Source organism: Oryctolagus cuniculus, chromosome 21 (assembly GCF_964237555.1).
Source record: "Oryctolagus cuniculus chromosome 21, mOryCun1.1, whole genome shotgun sequence".
Classification (NCBI taxonomy): domain Eukaryota; kingdom Metazoa; phylum Chordata; class Mammalia; order Lagomorpha; family Leporidae; genus Oryctolagus; species Oryctolagus cuniculus.
The window spans coordinates 31,089,124-31,101,395 of NC_091452.1; the positions used below are offsets into that span (position 1 = coordinate 31,089,124).

The 12,272-nt window shown below is 54.2% G+C and overlaps 1 protein-coding gene across 1 annotated transcript in view; it reads left to right on the forward strand.

Moving 5' to 3' along the window:
• The window catches only part of LRRC75B (leucine rich repeat containing 75B), a 25,489-nt gene extending 14,762 nt beyond the window's left edge, over positions 1–10,727 (forward strand). The window contains 3 exon segments of the mRNA XM_070066298.1: positions 431–769; positions 772–902; positions 905–10,727. Of these exon segments, the coding sequence (XP_069922399.1) occupies positions 431–769; positions 772–902; positions 905–1,003 (569 nt within the window). The 3' untranslated portion in view covers positions 1,004–10,727.
• Positions 10,728–12,272: the final 1,545 nt, after the last annotated feature.

Here is a 12,272-nt window from a genome sequence, read left to right on the forward strand (position 1 = left end):
ATGTGAAGGGGACATGGGGTCTAAGCATCCCTTTCAGCTTAGAATACCACTTTGCATGCTGCCACCCCAGAGCCCCCCATACCTCCCTGCTCGGTCCCCTGGACCTGTCCCCTCTCTAGCCAACACCAGGAACCAGACCTCTCTCCTCTGTGGCGTGTGCAGCTGTAGAAGTTATTTCAGCTCCCTGAGTATTGGTTGGCTCCTCTGTAAAATGGGTTTATCATTCCCACTCCCACGGTGTGGGCATAAAAGTGAGTGGGGTTGGGGGAGGAGGAAACAGAACAGGTGTGGCCTGTACCGGGCACACATGTTTTTCTAATCACCTGTGTGTTTGAGCCTGTCTGCTTGCACCAAAGGGCAATCAATCAAAGGCTCACTGTCCACAGCTACCCACTTAGAAAGTGGCCGCTGGACAGAACCCGCCTTTGAGTGGCCATTGGAACCCAGCCCTGGGCTGCCTCTTGTCTGGTTGGTGGGGAGCTGCCTGGCCCTGAGCCCCAGGCCCTTGCTCAGCCCCTCCCCGCCTGCGGATCCCCCCACCCCCCAGCTTCAAGAAGACCCTGCCAGCCGCAGGGGAGACTGGGCGTTCCAGCATCCCGCCATCGGCGCGCGACCCTGGGCAGCCACAGCGCTGGGCTGGCGGTGCTGGACCTCAGCTTCACGGGGCTGAGCGACGAGCTGCTGTGCCTGCCTCTCGCAGCAGACAACTGGCTGACGTGAGCCACTGCCCGCCAGCTCACCGAGGCCATCAATGATACAGCCAAGTTCCCCGAGTGGACCTGGGCAACAACATGGACGTGGCCTCCCTGTCCCAGCCCCTACTGGTTGGCCTGCGCCAGCGGCTGAGCCAGCACACCTTACTCTCCACCGTCTACGAGGGCCTGGACCTGGAGCCAGGGGTTGAGGGGGTGCTGAGACCGGAGCTGCTGCTGCTTCTGCCTCCACCTGGGGCTCTGCAGCTGTGGAGCCGGGGCCTGAGCCCCAGGCCTGCTGTGCCAGGTGACCCGCTGTCTGCCTGGGTCACTCCCAAAGACCAATGCTCTCAAGCGCATAGGACAGTGGATGACGGAGGCCTGGGAGGCCCCGCCCCCAACCAGGCCCCCAGAGAGCCAGTGCAAATGGTCCTCCTGGGATTAAGGGGACAAAAGAAGAATGGGCGCTCCCAGCAGGAAGGATGCCGGCACTCAGGTCAGACCTCCCAATAAGAGGGTGATGCCTCCCCCACGCCCCTTCTCAGCCTCTCTGCATCGTGGATCCGTGGCTGCCAAGTTCCAGCCCTCGCTGCTGCTGCTGCTATGGTGGGGAGAAGGGGTGGCCCCCACCCACCCCGACCCTCTCCAGCTGCTTCCTGGGGCTGAGCCCCTTTGGAGACCCACCAGGGGCAAAGCCACAGCTGACTCGGATGGGGACAGGGTGCTGCCCATCACCCCCAGGACCCTGGCCTCCCACCACCCCCACCCCCCGGGCCAAGCTGCCTACTCTTGGTCTGTGGATAAGTCTGCAAGGTTCAGCAATGCATCAGGCCAGAGCCAGAGCTTGTGTGTTTCCTTCAGAGCCTGGATGTTGGGGGAGGGGTCCCATTATGGGGGACCCCAAGAGCATGCAGGCATGGGGTGTAGGTGGCCATAGCCAGCAGCAGGGCACTCTGGGGTACAGCAGTCACAGGACTGTCCCCAGTAGAGGGGGACCGTCCCTTCCCCCCACCCCCACCCCAGCAGCCCGGGGGCAGCCCCCACCAGAAGCTCAGTGGCACGGTCACCCTGGGGAGCCGGAGTTGACCCTAGCAAGGAAGCCGGCAGGACAGGCAAGAAATAAAATTAGAGGTAGGGTCTGGGGACAGTGGGACCCTGTTGGATAGAGAGACCCAGCGGCAGAGGGAGGCCCCAAGGCCCAGGAGAAAGGCAGGGGTCTGAGTCACAGGACACTTTGGGGCAGAAGGGAGGGGGCCGAGAGGGCGAGGACAGGATGGTGTGCAGTCCCAGGACCCGGAGTGGGGTGGGGAGGACCAAGGTCTCACTGCGCCAGGCGATTCCTTGTCTGAAGGCCGTGGGAAGGGAACAGAGCACACTCGGGTCAGCCTGGCTCTGCTCCAGGCTTGTGGGGGATCTGGCCCGGCCTTTCCCCTCTCTCAGGTCCCTCCTTTTACCCCTCCATTAAACAGGGCTTGCTGGCCATGGTCCCTTCCAGCGTTTGAGGCTCCATCCTGGGGGGCCTGGCCCCTGCCTCGCCCAGCCCTCCTCATTTTAAAGATCTGGTCCTGCCCGATCTTTAATGCCAAGAAAGCATTTCTCTGGGTCCCCAGCCCAGGAATTGGGGGGTGCTGGCTCCCCAGATTGAGGCAGGGCAGGGCAGAGGGTGGAGGGTGGACGTGGCCCATGGAGAGGCAAAGGATGGGAAAGCCAGCCGTGGGCCCAAGGCAAGCTGATAAAGATGTCACGCCTGCAGCTTACCCTGCTTGTTGGAGAAATGCCAGACCCTCCGCGTTCCTCTTGCCCTCCTCGCTGCCTGCTTGCCTGCCTACGGCTGGCCTACAGCCAGCCTGCACACCTTCAGATGTCACCGCTCAGAGAGATCTCCTACCAGGACGGCGCCCGAGGACCTGGGCCGGCTGTTCCAGGCAAGCTCCGGGAGAACCCAGGTGACAGCAGATGGCCTCAGCGTCTGCCTTCTGAACGTAGCCATGCGATGCGGCCGGAGCCAGCTCCAGGGGCAGTGGGGAGGGTCAGCCCCAGGGCCATGCGGGTGTCCACAGCCCCTTCCTCACATCCAGGCCTCCCCACCACCACCAGTAGCAAGGTCACTCTTCGGCCAGGGACACTGAGCTACAGGAAGTGGAGACCCGTGCCTTGTGCAGCAGTTTGTAAACAGTAGGCGTTTATTTGGCTCTTGGTTCTGGAACTGGGAAGTTCAAGATCACAGGGCGTGCATCTGGTGAGGGCCTCCTTGCCGCGTCACCAGCCTGGTGCTGGGTGTCCTGTGGTGCGGGGCGGGGCTGAGCTCTCTTCTGTCACAGACCCATTTTTGCGATGGTGACATTGATCCCTGCAGGGACCTAATGGCTTCTTCAGTGCACCCACCTCCTAGCACTGCTGCCAACACGTGAGGTCTGGGGGACAGGGCTACAAGAAGGAGGGAGCCCTGGGCAGGCCCTGACACTCACTGGCAGCGTGGTCCTCCTCTTGGGATCTGGCTACACAAGGCCCCTCCTGATCCCGGGGCCTGGGGCACCTGCTGCGTGTGGGGCATGGGGCCTCTACCCGGGGCTCTCTGGGTGGCAGTGGCAACAGCCCAAGGCCTCAGGAACAGGCAGAACTGAAGCCATTTATGTATGTAACAAGCACTTCTGGGTTTAGATACTGCTCTCATGGCTTTGCCTGCCTTTCATTCTCTTTGTGCTTTTTTTTTTTTTTTTTTTTCAAGATTTTATTTATTTATTTGAGAGGTAGAGTTACAGACAGTGAGAGGGAAAGACAGAGAAAGGTCTTCCTTCTGCTGGTTCACTCCCTAAATGGCCGTAATGGCCAGAGCTGAGCTGATCCGAAGCCAGGAGCCAAGTGCTTCTTCCCGGTCTCCCTCGTGGGTGCAGTGGCCCAAGGACTTGGGCCATCTTGTACTGCTTTCCCAGGCCATAGCAGAGAGCTGGATTGGAAGAGGAGCAGCCGGGACATGCACCAGCGCCCAGATGGGGTGCCGGCGCCGCAGGCCAAGGCTTAGCCCACTGCACCACAGCACTGACTCAGATAAAATGACTTTCTGTCCACTGATTCACTCCCCAGCTGCCCACCATAGCCAGCTGTGGGCCAGACTGAAGTCAGGAACCGAGAACTCCATCCAGGGCTCTCACGTGAGTGCCAGGGACCCAACCACTTGAGCCATTGTCTGCTGCCTGCCTGATGTGCATTAGCAGGGAGCTGGAATCAGGAGTGGAGTGGACTTGAACCCAGGGCCCCCCCCTCGGTATCCTAAGTGCTGTCTTAACTGCTAGTCCTGTTATGCATTTCTGTTAGGCCGTCCCAAAACATACCAAACACCAGGGTAAGGGAAAAGGTTTATTGGGGAAAACACAGCAGACCGGAGGGAAGGGGCGAAGAAGGAAAAGGAGAGTAAGAGAGAAAGAGGAGAGGAGAGGAGAGGAGAGAGGGGAGTGAGAGAGAAGAGGCTAGAGAGTGAGCAGAAGAGAAGAGAGGAGCCGAGAGAGCCCCGTGTTCAGGAACAGGTCCTTTTAAAACTTTGCCAGAGGGCTGGCAGGGAAGCAGGAGCAGCGAATCTCATTAGGATGGGGGTGGGGCTTGACACTGGTGGTTGGGCCTTGTGGCCACCTGGCTTTCAGCAATGGTGGAGGGAGCCAGGGCATAGGATGTAAATCAGGGTGTAGATCGCACCATAGATAAAACTGTGCCATTTTCCTAACAAGGCCAAACACCCACGCCTTTACATTCTTTAAAAATTAAAAAAAAATTTTTTTTTTTAATTCAAGAGGCAAAGAAACAGAAGACAGAGTTCCCATCTCTCGTTCACTCCCCAAATGCCCCCTGCTGAGGCTGAGCCGGGGTGAAGCTGGGGCAGGGACTCAATCCAGATCTCTCACATGGGTGCCAGGAACTCATCACTTGCGCCGTTACTGCTGCCTCCTAAGATCTGCACTGCCAGGAAGCTGGAATCAGAAGCCAGAGCTAGGAATCCAACCCAGGCCCTCTGATGTGGCTTGCAGGCATCTTCATTGCTAGGTTGAATACTCACTCCTTGCGTCCTGTAGCACTGGCATCCCATATGGACGCCGGTTCGAGTCCTGGCTGCTCCACTTCTGATCTGTCTCTCTGCTATGGCCTGGGAAAGCAGTAGAAGATGGTCCAAGTTCTTGGGCCCCTGCACCGGCATGGGAGACCTGGAGGAAGCTCCTGGCTCCAGATGGGCACAGCTCTGGCCATTGTGTCCATTTGGGGAGTGAACCAACAGTTAGATCTCTGTCTCTCTCTCTCTGCCTCTTAGTAAGTCTGCCTTTCAAATAAACAAAAAAATCTTTAAAAAAAAACTTCTTTATTTTTTCCTCTGGCTGCTTTTTTTTTATTTTTTTATTTTTTTTTTTAATTTGAAAAGCAAAGTGAGAGAGAAGAAGAGGAGGGCGGAAAAGCCTGGGGGTGGGGGTGGGGGGTTGCATCTACCTATTCACTCCTCAAATGGCTGCAACAGGCTTGGCTGGAACAAGCCAAAGCCAGAAGCCAGGAACTGCATCTGCGTCTCCCCGCGTGGGTGACAGGAACCCAAGCACTTGGCCATCACTTGCTGCTTTAGCAGGTGCATTAGCAGGCAGCTAGACCGGAAGCAGCAGAGCAGCCAGGACTGGAACAGGAACTCCAGCATGTGATGCTGGTGTCCCATGGGGGAGCTTAACTTGCTCTGCCTGTCCACCCCTGACTTTTTTTTTTTTTTTTTAAGATTTATTTATTTGAAAAGCAGAGTGAGAGAGAGAGAGAGAGAGAGAGAGAGAGAATATTTTTCTCTTCACCACTAGTTCTGAGTCATATACGTCTTGGTGTCATGTTCTTTGTTTCTAACATTTGGAGTTCATCAAGTTTCTCAGATGTTTGAGTTTATGATTTTTTTAAAAAATATGTATTTTTATGTTATTTGAAAATCAGCATGAGAGAGAAACCCTTTCCATCTGCTGGTCCACTCACCAAATGCCTGCAGAAGTCAGGGTTGGGCCAAGCCAAAGCCACGACTCAGAAACTCCATCCTGGTATCTCACACGGGTGGCAGGAACCCAAGCACTTGGACCATCATCCATTGCTTTCTCAGATGCATTAGCAGGGAGCTGGATTGGAAATGGAGCAGCCGGGACTTGAACCCGAACCACTCTGATATGGGATGCGAGTGTTACAAGCAGCGGCTGAGCCCACTGTACCACGGCGCTGGTCCCAGGCATGCCTGGCAACTTTTGATTGAATGTTGCTGGGTATTTTAATATTCCTATAAATCTTTCTGGGTCTTGTTCTGGGATGCATTTAATTGGTCTGGAGAAAGTCTGATCGTTTTAATTTTTTTTTTTTTTAATGACTTGTGGAGGTTCAGAGCAGTGTTCAGTCCAGAGCTAACTGTTCCTCACTTAGGAGACAAAACCTTCCTGGGTACTTGTATTAATCACGCCTTTTGCTTTACATAGTTCATGAGGCTTTGACACTATGGGTTCCTGCTAATCCTGGAGACACTGCCCCTCCCAAAGCTGGCTAATTCCTGGAGATTGCCAACAATCTGCCTGCTGGCACACCCTTCATCTACGAGCCAACCAGCTCCCCAGTCCTGTTCTCACAGAGGCGATAAACCAGCACTTCCGCTGTTCTGCGGGACCCCCCCCCCCCCGGGGCGGGGGCAGGAATTTACCAACTAGAGCACCCTCTCCATAACCCAGAAACTGCTGAAGTGGAATAATCTCGCCTGCCCAGCCTCACTCCTTCCTCCCTGCAGAAAGAGCCAAGGCACAAGGCACAGTGCTGTCCCCTGGCTGCTTCTGCATCCGTATCCCGATGGCCCCGCGGGATATGGAATGCCCCTTTCTTCCAGGAATGTCAAAGTTAGCAAGACACCGTATATCCACGTCACCTTACTGTTTCTGGTCCACACACAATCCTGGCTCCATCTTAGAACCCTGCACCCGGGTACCCCGTGAATGGAGCTTTTGTCTGGCTGGCAGGAACACGCACCGTTCCCAGCCTGGGTGATGCCAAGCTCTGTTCTAATCCTTTTGTGTGGCCCCTGCCACAGCCTGCTGGTTTCTTCCCATGCTGAGCTCATCCATTTTCTGCTGAGCATTCATGAGGGACGGCTGGCGCCTCTCCTGGTTCCACCACGGGGCTTTCTTCTCCAGTGCTCTGCCCTGGGACCTCTTGGCTCTGACTCCTCAACCCAGGCAGGCTGGCAGGGTCGGTCCCCTTCGGTCCCTTCTCCTTGTGCCACGGCCTGGGAATTCTTGCAAGGCAGTCAACAGAGGCAACTGTACAAACTGCCTTAAACTTATTTTCCATTCTTCAGGAACCACCCTCCTTCAATATCTAATGTTTTGTGCCTCGAAATACATTTTTTTTTAAATAAAATATTTATTCTTGGGGGATCTGGAAGAAACTCCTGGCTTCAGATTGGCTCACCTCCAGGCATTGCAGCCATTTGGGGAGTAAACTAGCAGATGGAAGACCTCTCTCTCCCCCTTTCTGTGTAACTTTGCCTCTCAAATAAATAAAATCTTTTAAAATTTTTATTTATTTGAAAGATCCAGAGAGAGAAGGGGAGAGAGGTCTTCCATTAGCTGATTCACTCCCCAAATGTCCACAACAGCTGGGGCAGGGCTGAGCCAGGAGCCAGGAGCTTCTTCTGGGTCCCCATGTGGATGCAGGGGCCCACGTACTTGCACCGTCCTCTGCCGCTCTCCTAGGCACATTAGCAGGGAACTGGATCAAAAGTGGAGCTGCCGAGCCTCGAACCAGTGCCCATATGGGATGCTGCACTGCAGGCAGAGGCTTAACCATTTATGTAAACCACAGCGCCAGCCCAAACCATTTTTTTCTATATATAATTTTATTTTTCTTTCTGGGGGTGTGGGGCATAACACAATTATCTCCATTTTGGTCAGTGGCAGAATAAAATTTTAAATGCTTCGAGTTTTATTTATTTATTTTATAAAAAATTTTTTTTGACAGGCAGAGTGGACAGTGAGAGAGAGAGAGACAGAGAGAAAGGTCTTCCTTTGCCATTGGTTCACCCTCCAATGGTCGCTGCGTCCGGCGCACCGTGCTGATCCGATGGCAGGAGCCAGGTACTTCCTCCTGGTCTCCCATGGGGTGCAGGGCCCAAGCACTTGGGCCATCCTCCACTGCACTCCCTGGCCAAAGCAGAGAGCTGGCCTGGAAGAGGGGCAACCAGGACAGAATCCGGCACCCTGACCGGGACTAGAACCCGGTGTGCCGGCGCCGCAAGGCAGAGGATTAGCCTAGTGAGCCGCGGCGCCGGCCTTGAGTTTTATTTTTTAAAGAAACTCACAAAGTATCCCAACAAGGCAGTGAAGAACCCTTGCTGGGCAATAGCCGAGTCCAAACCCTCCCTTGTAGATAAAACAGAGACTTGGAGAAAAGTGGTGGTGGGAGTCAGGTCCAGAATCCTGACTCAGGGGCAAGTGTCTGACCCAGTGCTTAAGAAGCTGGTTGTGGGGCCGGCGCTGTCCTGAAGCGCCAGCATCCCATATGGACACCGGTTCTAGTCCCGGCTGCTCCTCTTCCGACCCAGCTCTCTGCTGTGGCTTGAAAAAGCAGTAGAAGATGGCCCAAGTGCCTGGGCCCCTGCACCCACGTGGGAGACCAGGAGGAGGCAGCTGGCTCCTGATCGCCACAGCTCCAGCTGTTGTGGCCATTTGGGGAGTGAACCAAAGGAAGGAAGACCTTTCTCTCTGTCTCTCCTCACTGCCTGTAACTCTACCTCTCAAATAAAATCTTTAAAGCAAAAACGAGAGGACTGGGGGCTGGCGCAGTGGTGCAGGGGGTTAAAGCCCTGGCCTGCAGCACCAGTTCGAGTCCTGGCTGCTCTACTTCCAATCCAGCTCTCTGCTGTGGCCTGGGAAAACAATGGAGGATGGCTCAGGTCCTTGGGCCCCTGCACCCACAGGTGAGACCCAGAAGAAGCTCCTGGCTCCTGGTCACTTCAGCTCTGGCCATTGCGGCCATTTGGAGAGTGAACCAGCATATGGAAGACCCCCCCCCCCCCCGGCTCTAAATCTCTCTGTAACTCTTTCAAACAAATAAAATAAATCTTTAAAAGAGAGAGGAACAGGAGACTCAGCAGAGGAAAGGTGTGGGGGGCGAGCCCAGGATGACAGCGACACAGGAGACCAGTTGGGACAGGAGCCGGTGAAGAATAACAAGACAGATGATGTGTCAAGGTTTTTAGATCAACCTGGGATTGAACTTGGTGACAAATAGAAAACTAAGCAAATAAAACGCCGGGAGGATTAGGTCTTCTCGGGAAAAGAAAGTCCTGTAGTAATCTAGTCTACTAGCAGGGTCAGCGGTGACTCCCATACCCGGCCATCATCCAACACTGGGTACGGCAGAATCAGAATGACACCAGGAAGACGGGCGACAGGTGGGCGGGACGAAGAGAGGTCAAGATAGCGTCCAGAACTGAGGCAGCAAAGAGTAGCCATGTCAGCGTCTACAGACACAGAGGCGAGGCGAGCACAAAGGAATGAGTGTTGAAAGGTTTTTTTTTTTTTTTTTTTTTTAATATTTATTTATTGGAAAGGCAGAGCAAGGCAAAAGAGACAGAGAGAAATGTCTTCCATCTGCTTGTTCATTTCCCAAATGGCCACAATAGCCACGTCTGGGCCAGGGCCAGGGCCAGAACCAGCAGCCAGGAATTCCATCCTGGTCTCCCACGGTGGGGGGTGGGGGGGTGGTGGCAGGGACCCAAGGACTTGGCTCATTTTTCATTGTCTCCCAGGTAGCTGGATTGTAAGCAGGGCTGCCAGGACTTGAACTAGCAACACAGGATGCCTACAAGCCACCACAACTGCCAGTGTAACCCGCTGTACCACACCACCAGCTTTTTTTTTCTTCAAGAGTTATTTATTTGAAAGGCAGAGTTACAGGGTGTGGGGATAGTCTTCTATCTGCTGGTTCACTCCCCAAATGGCCACAATGGCAGGAGCTGGGCTGATCTGAAGCCAGGAGCCAGGAGCTTTTTCCAGGTCTCCCATGTGGCTGCAGGGGCCCAAAGACTTAGGCCATCTGTTACTGCTTTCTCAGGCCATACCAGAGAGCTGGATCAGAAGCGGAGCAGCTCGGACTCGAACTGGCACCCATATGGGATGCTGGCACTGCAGGCTTTACCCACTATGCCACAGCGCCGGTCCCGGCTCCTTTTGTTAAAAACGTGTTTTCATCTACTTGAAAGACAGAGTGATGGGTGAGGGCGGGAGAGACAGAGATTGATTGATCATCAATCTTCTATCCACTGCTTCACTCCCGAAATGCCCACAGCAGCCAGGGCTGGACCAGCATGAGGCTAGAAGCCCAAGCACTTGGGCCATCACCTGCTGCCTCCCAGGCGGCATTAGCAGGAAGTTGGATCAGAAGTTGAGTAGCTGGGACTCGAACTGGTGCTCCCACATGGGATGGAGGTGTTCTAAGCAGCAAATTAATCTGCTGTACCATATCTGTCCCCAAAAGGGGGCAGAGAAAACGGGGAGGAGAAGGGCTGTGGTTTTTCATTATAAACGGTGTAGAATTAGTTGCTTTCAGTACACGTTAACTGATTTTCCCCCTAAAATGCAGGATATAAAACTAAAGCTTTATATCATTGAGCATAACCTGTCACCACACAAAGCACTGTTTACTGTAAAAGTAGGAAAATTCAGGATTACACTAAAAACATGCACTAGCCTGTCAAAATGTGGCCTCAGGAGCCAGGGTTGTGGATCAGCAGGCTAGGCCTCTGCCTGTGACACCAGTGTGCCATGTGAGCACCAATCAGAGCCCCGCTGCTCTACTTCCAGTCAAGTACCCCGCTAATGCTCCTGGAAGGCAGCGGAAGACTGAGACCCAGATGGGAGTCCCAGGCTCCTGGCTCCACGGTGGGCCTCAGGGTAGTGAACTAGCTCATGGAAGATTGCTGTCTCTCCCTCTTTGTGTAACTTTGCTTTTCGAAATAAAGTAAGTAAATCTTAAAAAAAAAAAAAAAAAAAACAGCCTCAGAGCTACTAAATCAGAATCACTGCTGAGGTACAAAGGGAACTGTTTAAAATGTGAATTTCTGGGACTGGAGTTGTGGCATAGCAGGTAAAGCTACCGCCTGTGACTGGCATCCTGTATGGGCGCTGGTTCCAGTCCCAGCTGCTCTACTTCCAATCTGGCTCCCTCCTAATGCGCCTGGGATAGCAGCAGCAGATGGCCCAAGTGCTTGGGCCCCTGCACCCATGTGGTGGACCTCGATGGAGTCTCCTGGCTTTGGCATGACCCAGCTGATGGAAGATCTCTTTCTTTCTCTCTGTAACTCTTTCAAATAAGTTAATTAAAAAAAAAACACCTAATTTTATTTGAGCAACAGTGAGAGTTCCTACTTGCTGGTTCATGCCCTAATGAGGGCGACGAGACTATGACATGGTCAGGAACTCATCCAGGTCCCCTACCTGGTGGCAGCACTTCAATCACTTGAGCCTCCCAGGGTCTGTGTTCAGCAGGAAGCTGGAGCGAGGAGTCAGGTACCAACCCCAGGTATTGCGATCAGCGTCTTAACCACTAGGGCAACACCCAGTCCTCCAAACAACAGTCAAAAATTAACTCTTGCCCAAACCTAAAACAAACTCTTTAATTCCATTCGTGGTCAGTGTGTCTGAAATGGCCACCGATGTCCTACACTTGTCTCAGCGCAGCAGCACTGCCTGCCAGGACAGTAGCCAGGGGCCATTCACGGAGCTGGGGTTCTGGAGAGACCCCGAGGCCTCACTGGAAGCGCCTGGGGTATCTGAGTGAGTCCTGATTGTTCCACAGCTCTCCTGAGCAATGCAAGCAGGTCAGATGTGAGAACGTCACTGCCTGATGCCAGCTTAACAGAGGTGTGGAATCGGCTGCCTCGTCCTCTTCCAGGACTGGAAGCGTCCGTCCAGCGAGCACCCTGATCTGGTTTACGCTCTGGCTCACCCTGTCCTGAACCCTGAGCAAGACTTCATTTCAGCATCTGACTTCTTCAGGCTGCTTTTCCAGTTTCTGTGTTTTTGTTACATTCTCTGTGCACACCCTACCTCTACTGCCTTTTTTGACATTAACTGTGGGTGAGCCAGTCAGCGCTAGGATGTTCCGAGACACCCACAAGAACCTGTCCCCGGACTGCACGGGACAGCTTGTGGAGCTGTGAGGGTGTCCCCGCCATGTGCGGAACCACTACTCTCCCCGCCCGTTCAGTCATGGGACCTTTGGACTACAGAGGTCAAATTCCTGGGCTTTTCCACAAGCCAGGATTCTCTGCCTAGTTGCCTAGTTACAGCTGAGTTAGTGGCATTTTCCACAAAAATTCACTGAACGAAGCCACACGAGCCCCTGTCTCTGACGACTAAGGAGACACAGCCTGTGGGTGCCTTTGCAGAGTTTCTCCCAGGCCTTACCCAGCAACCGTGCCTGCTGCACGGCAGCTCACGCTCCCGCCGATAACGGTGCTGGCTCTGCCCCAGGACAGCTCCCAGGGTGTCGATGCTGGACCTGCTGCCAAAGCAAACTCCAACACGAACACAGTCC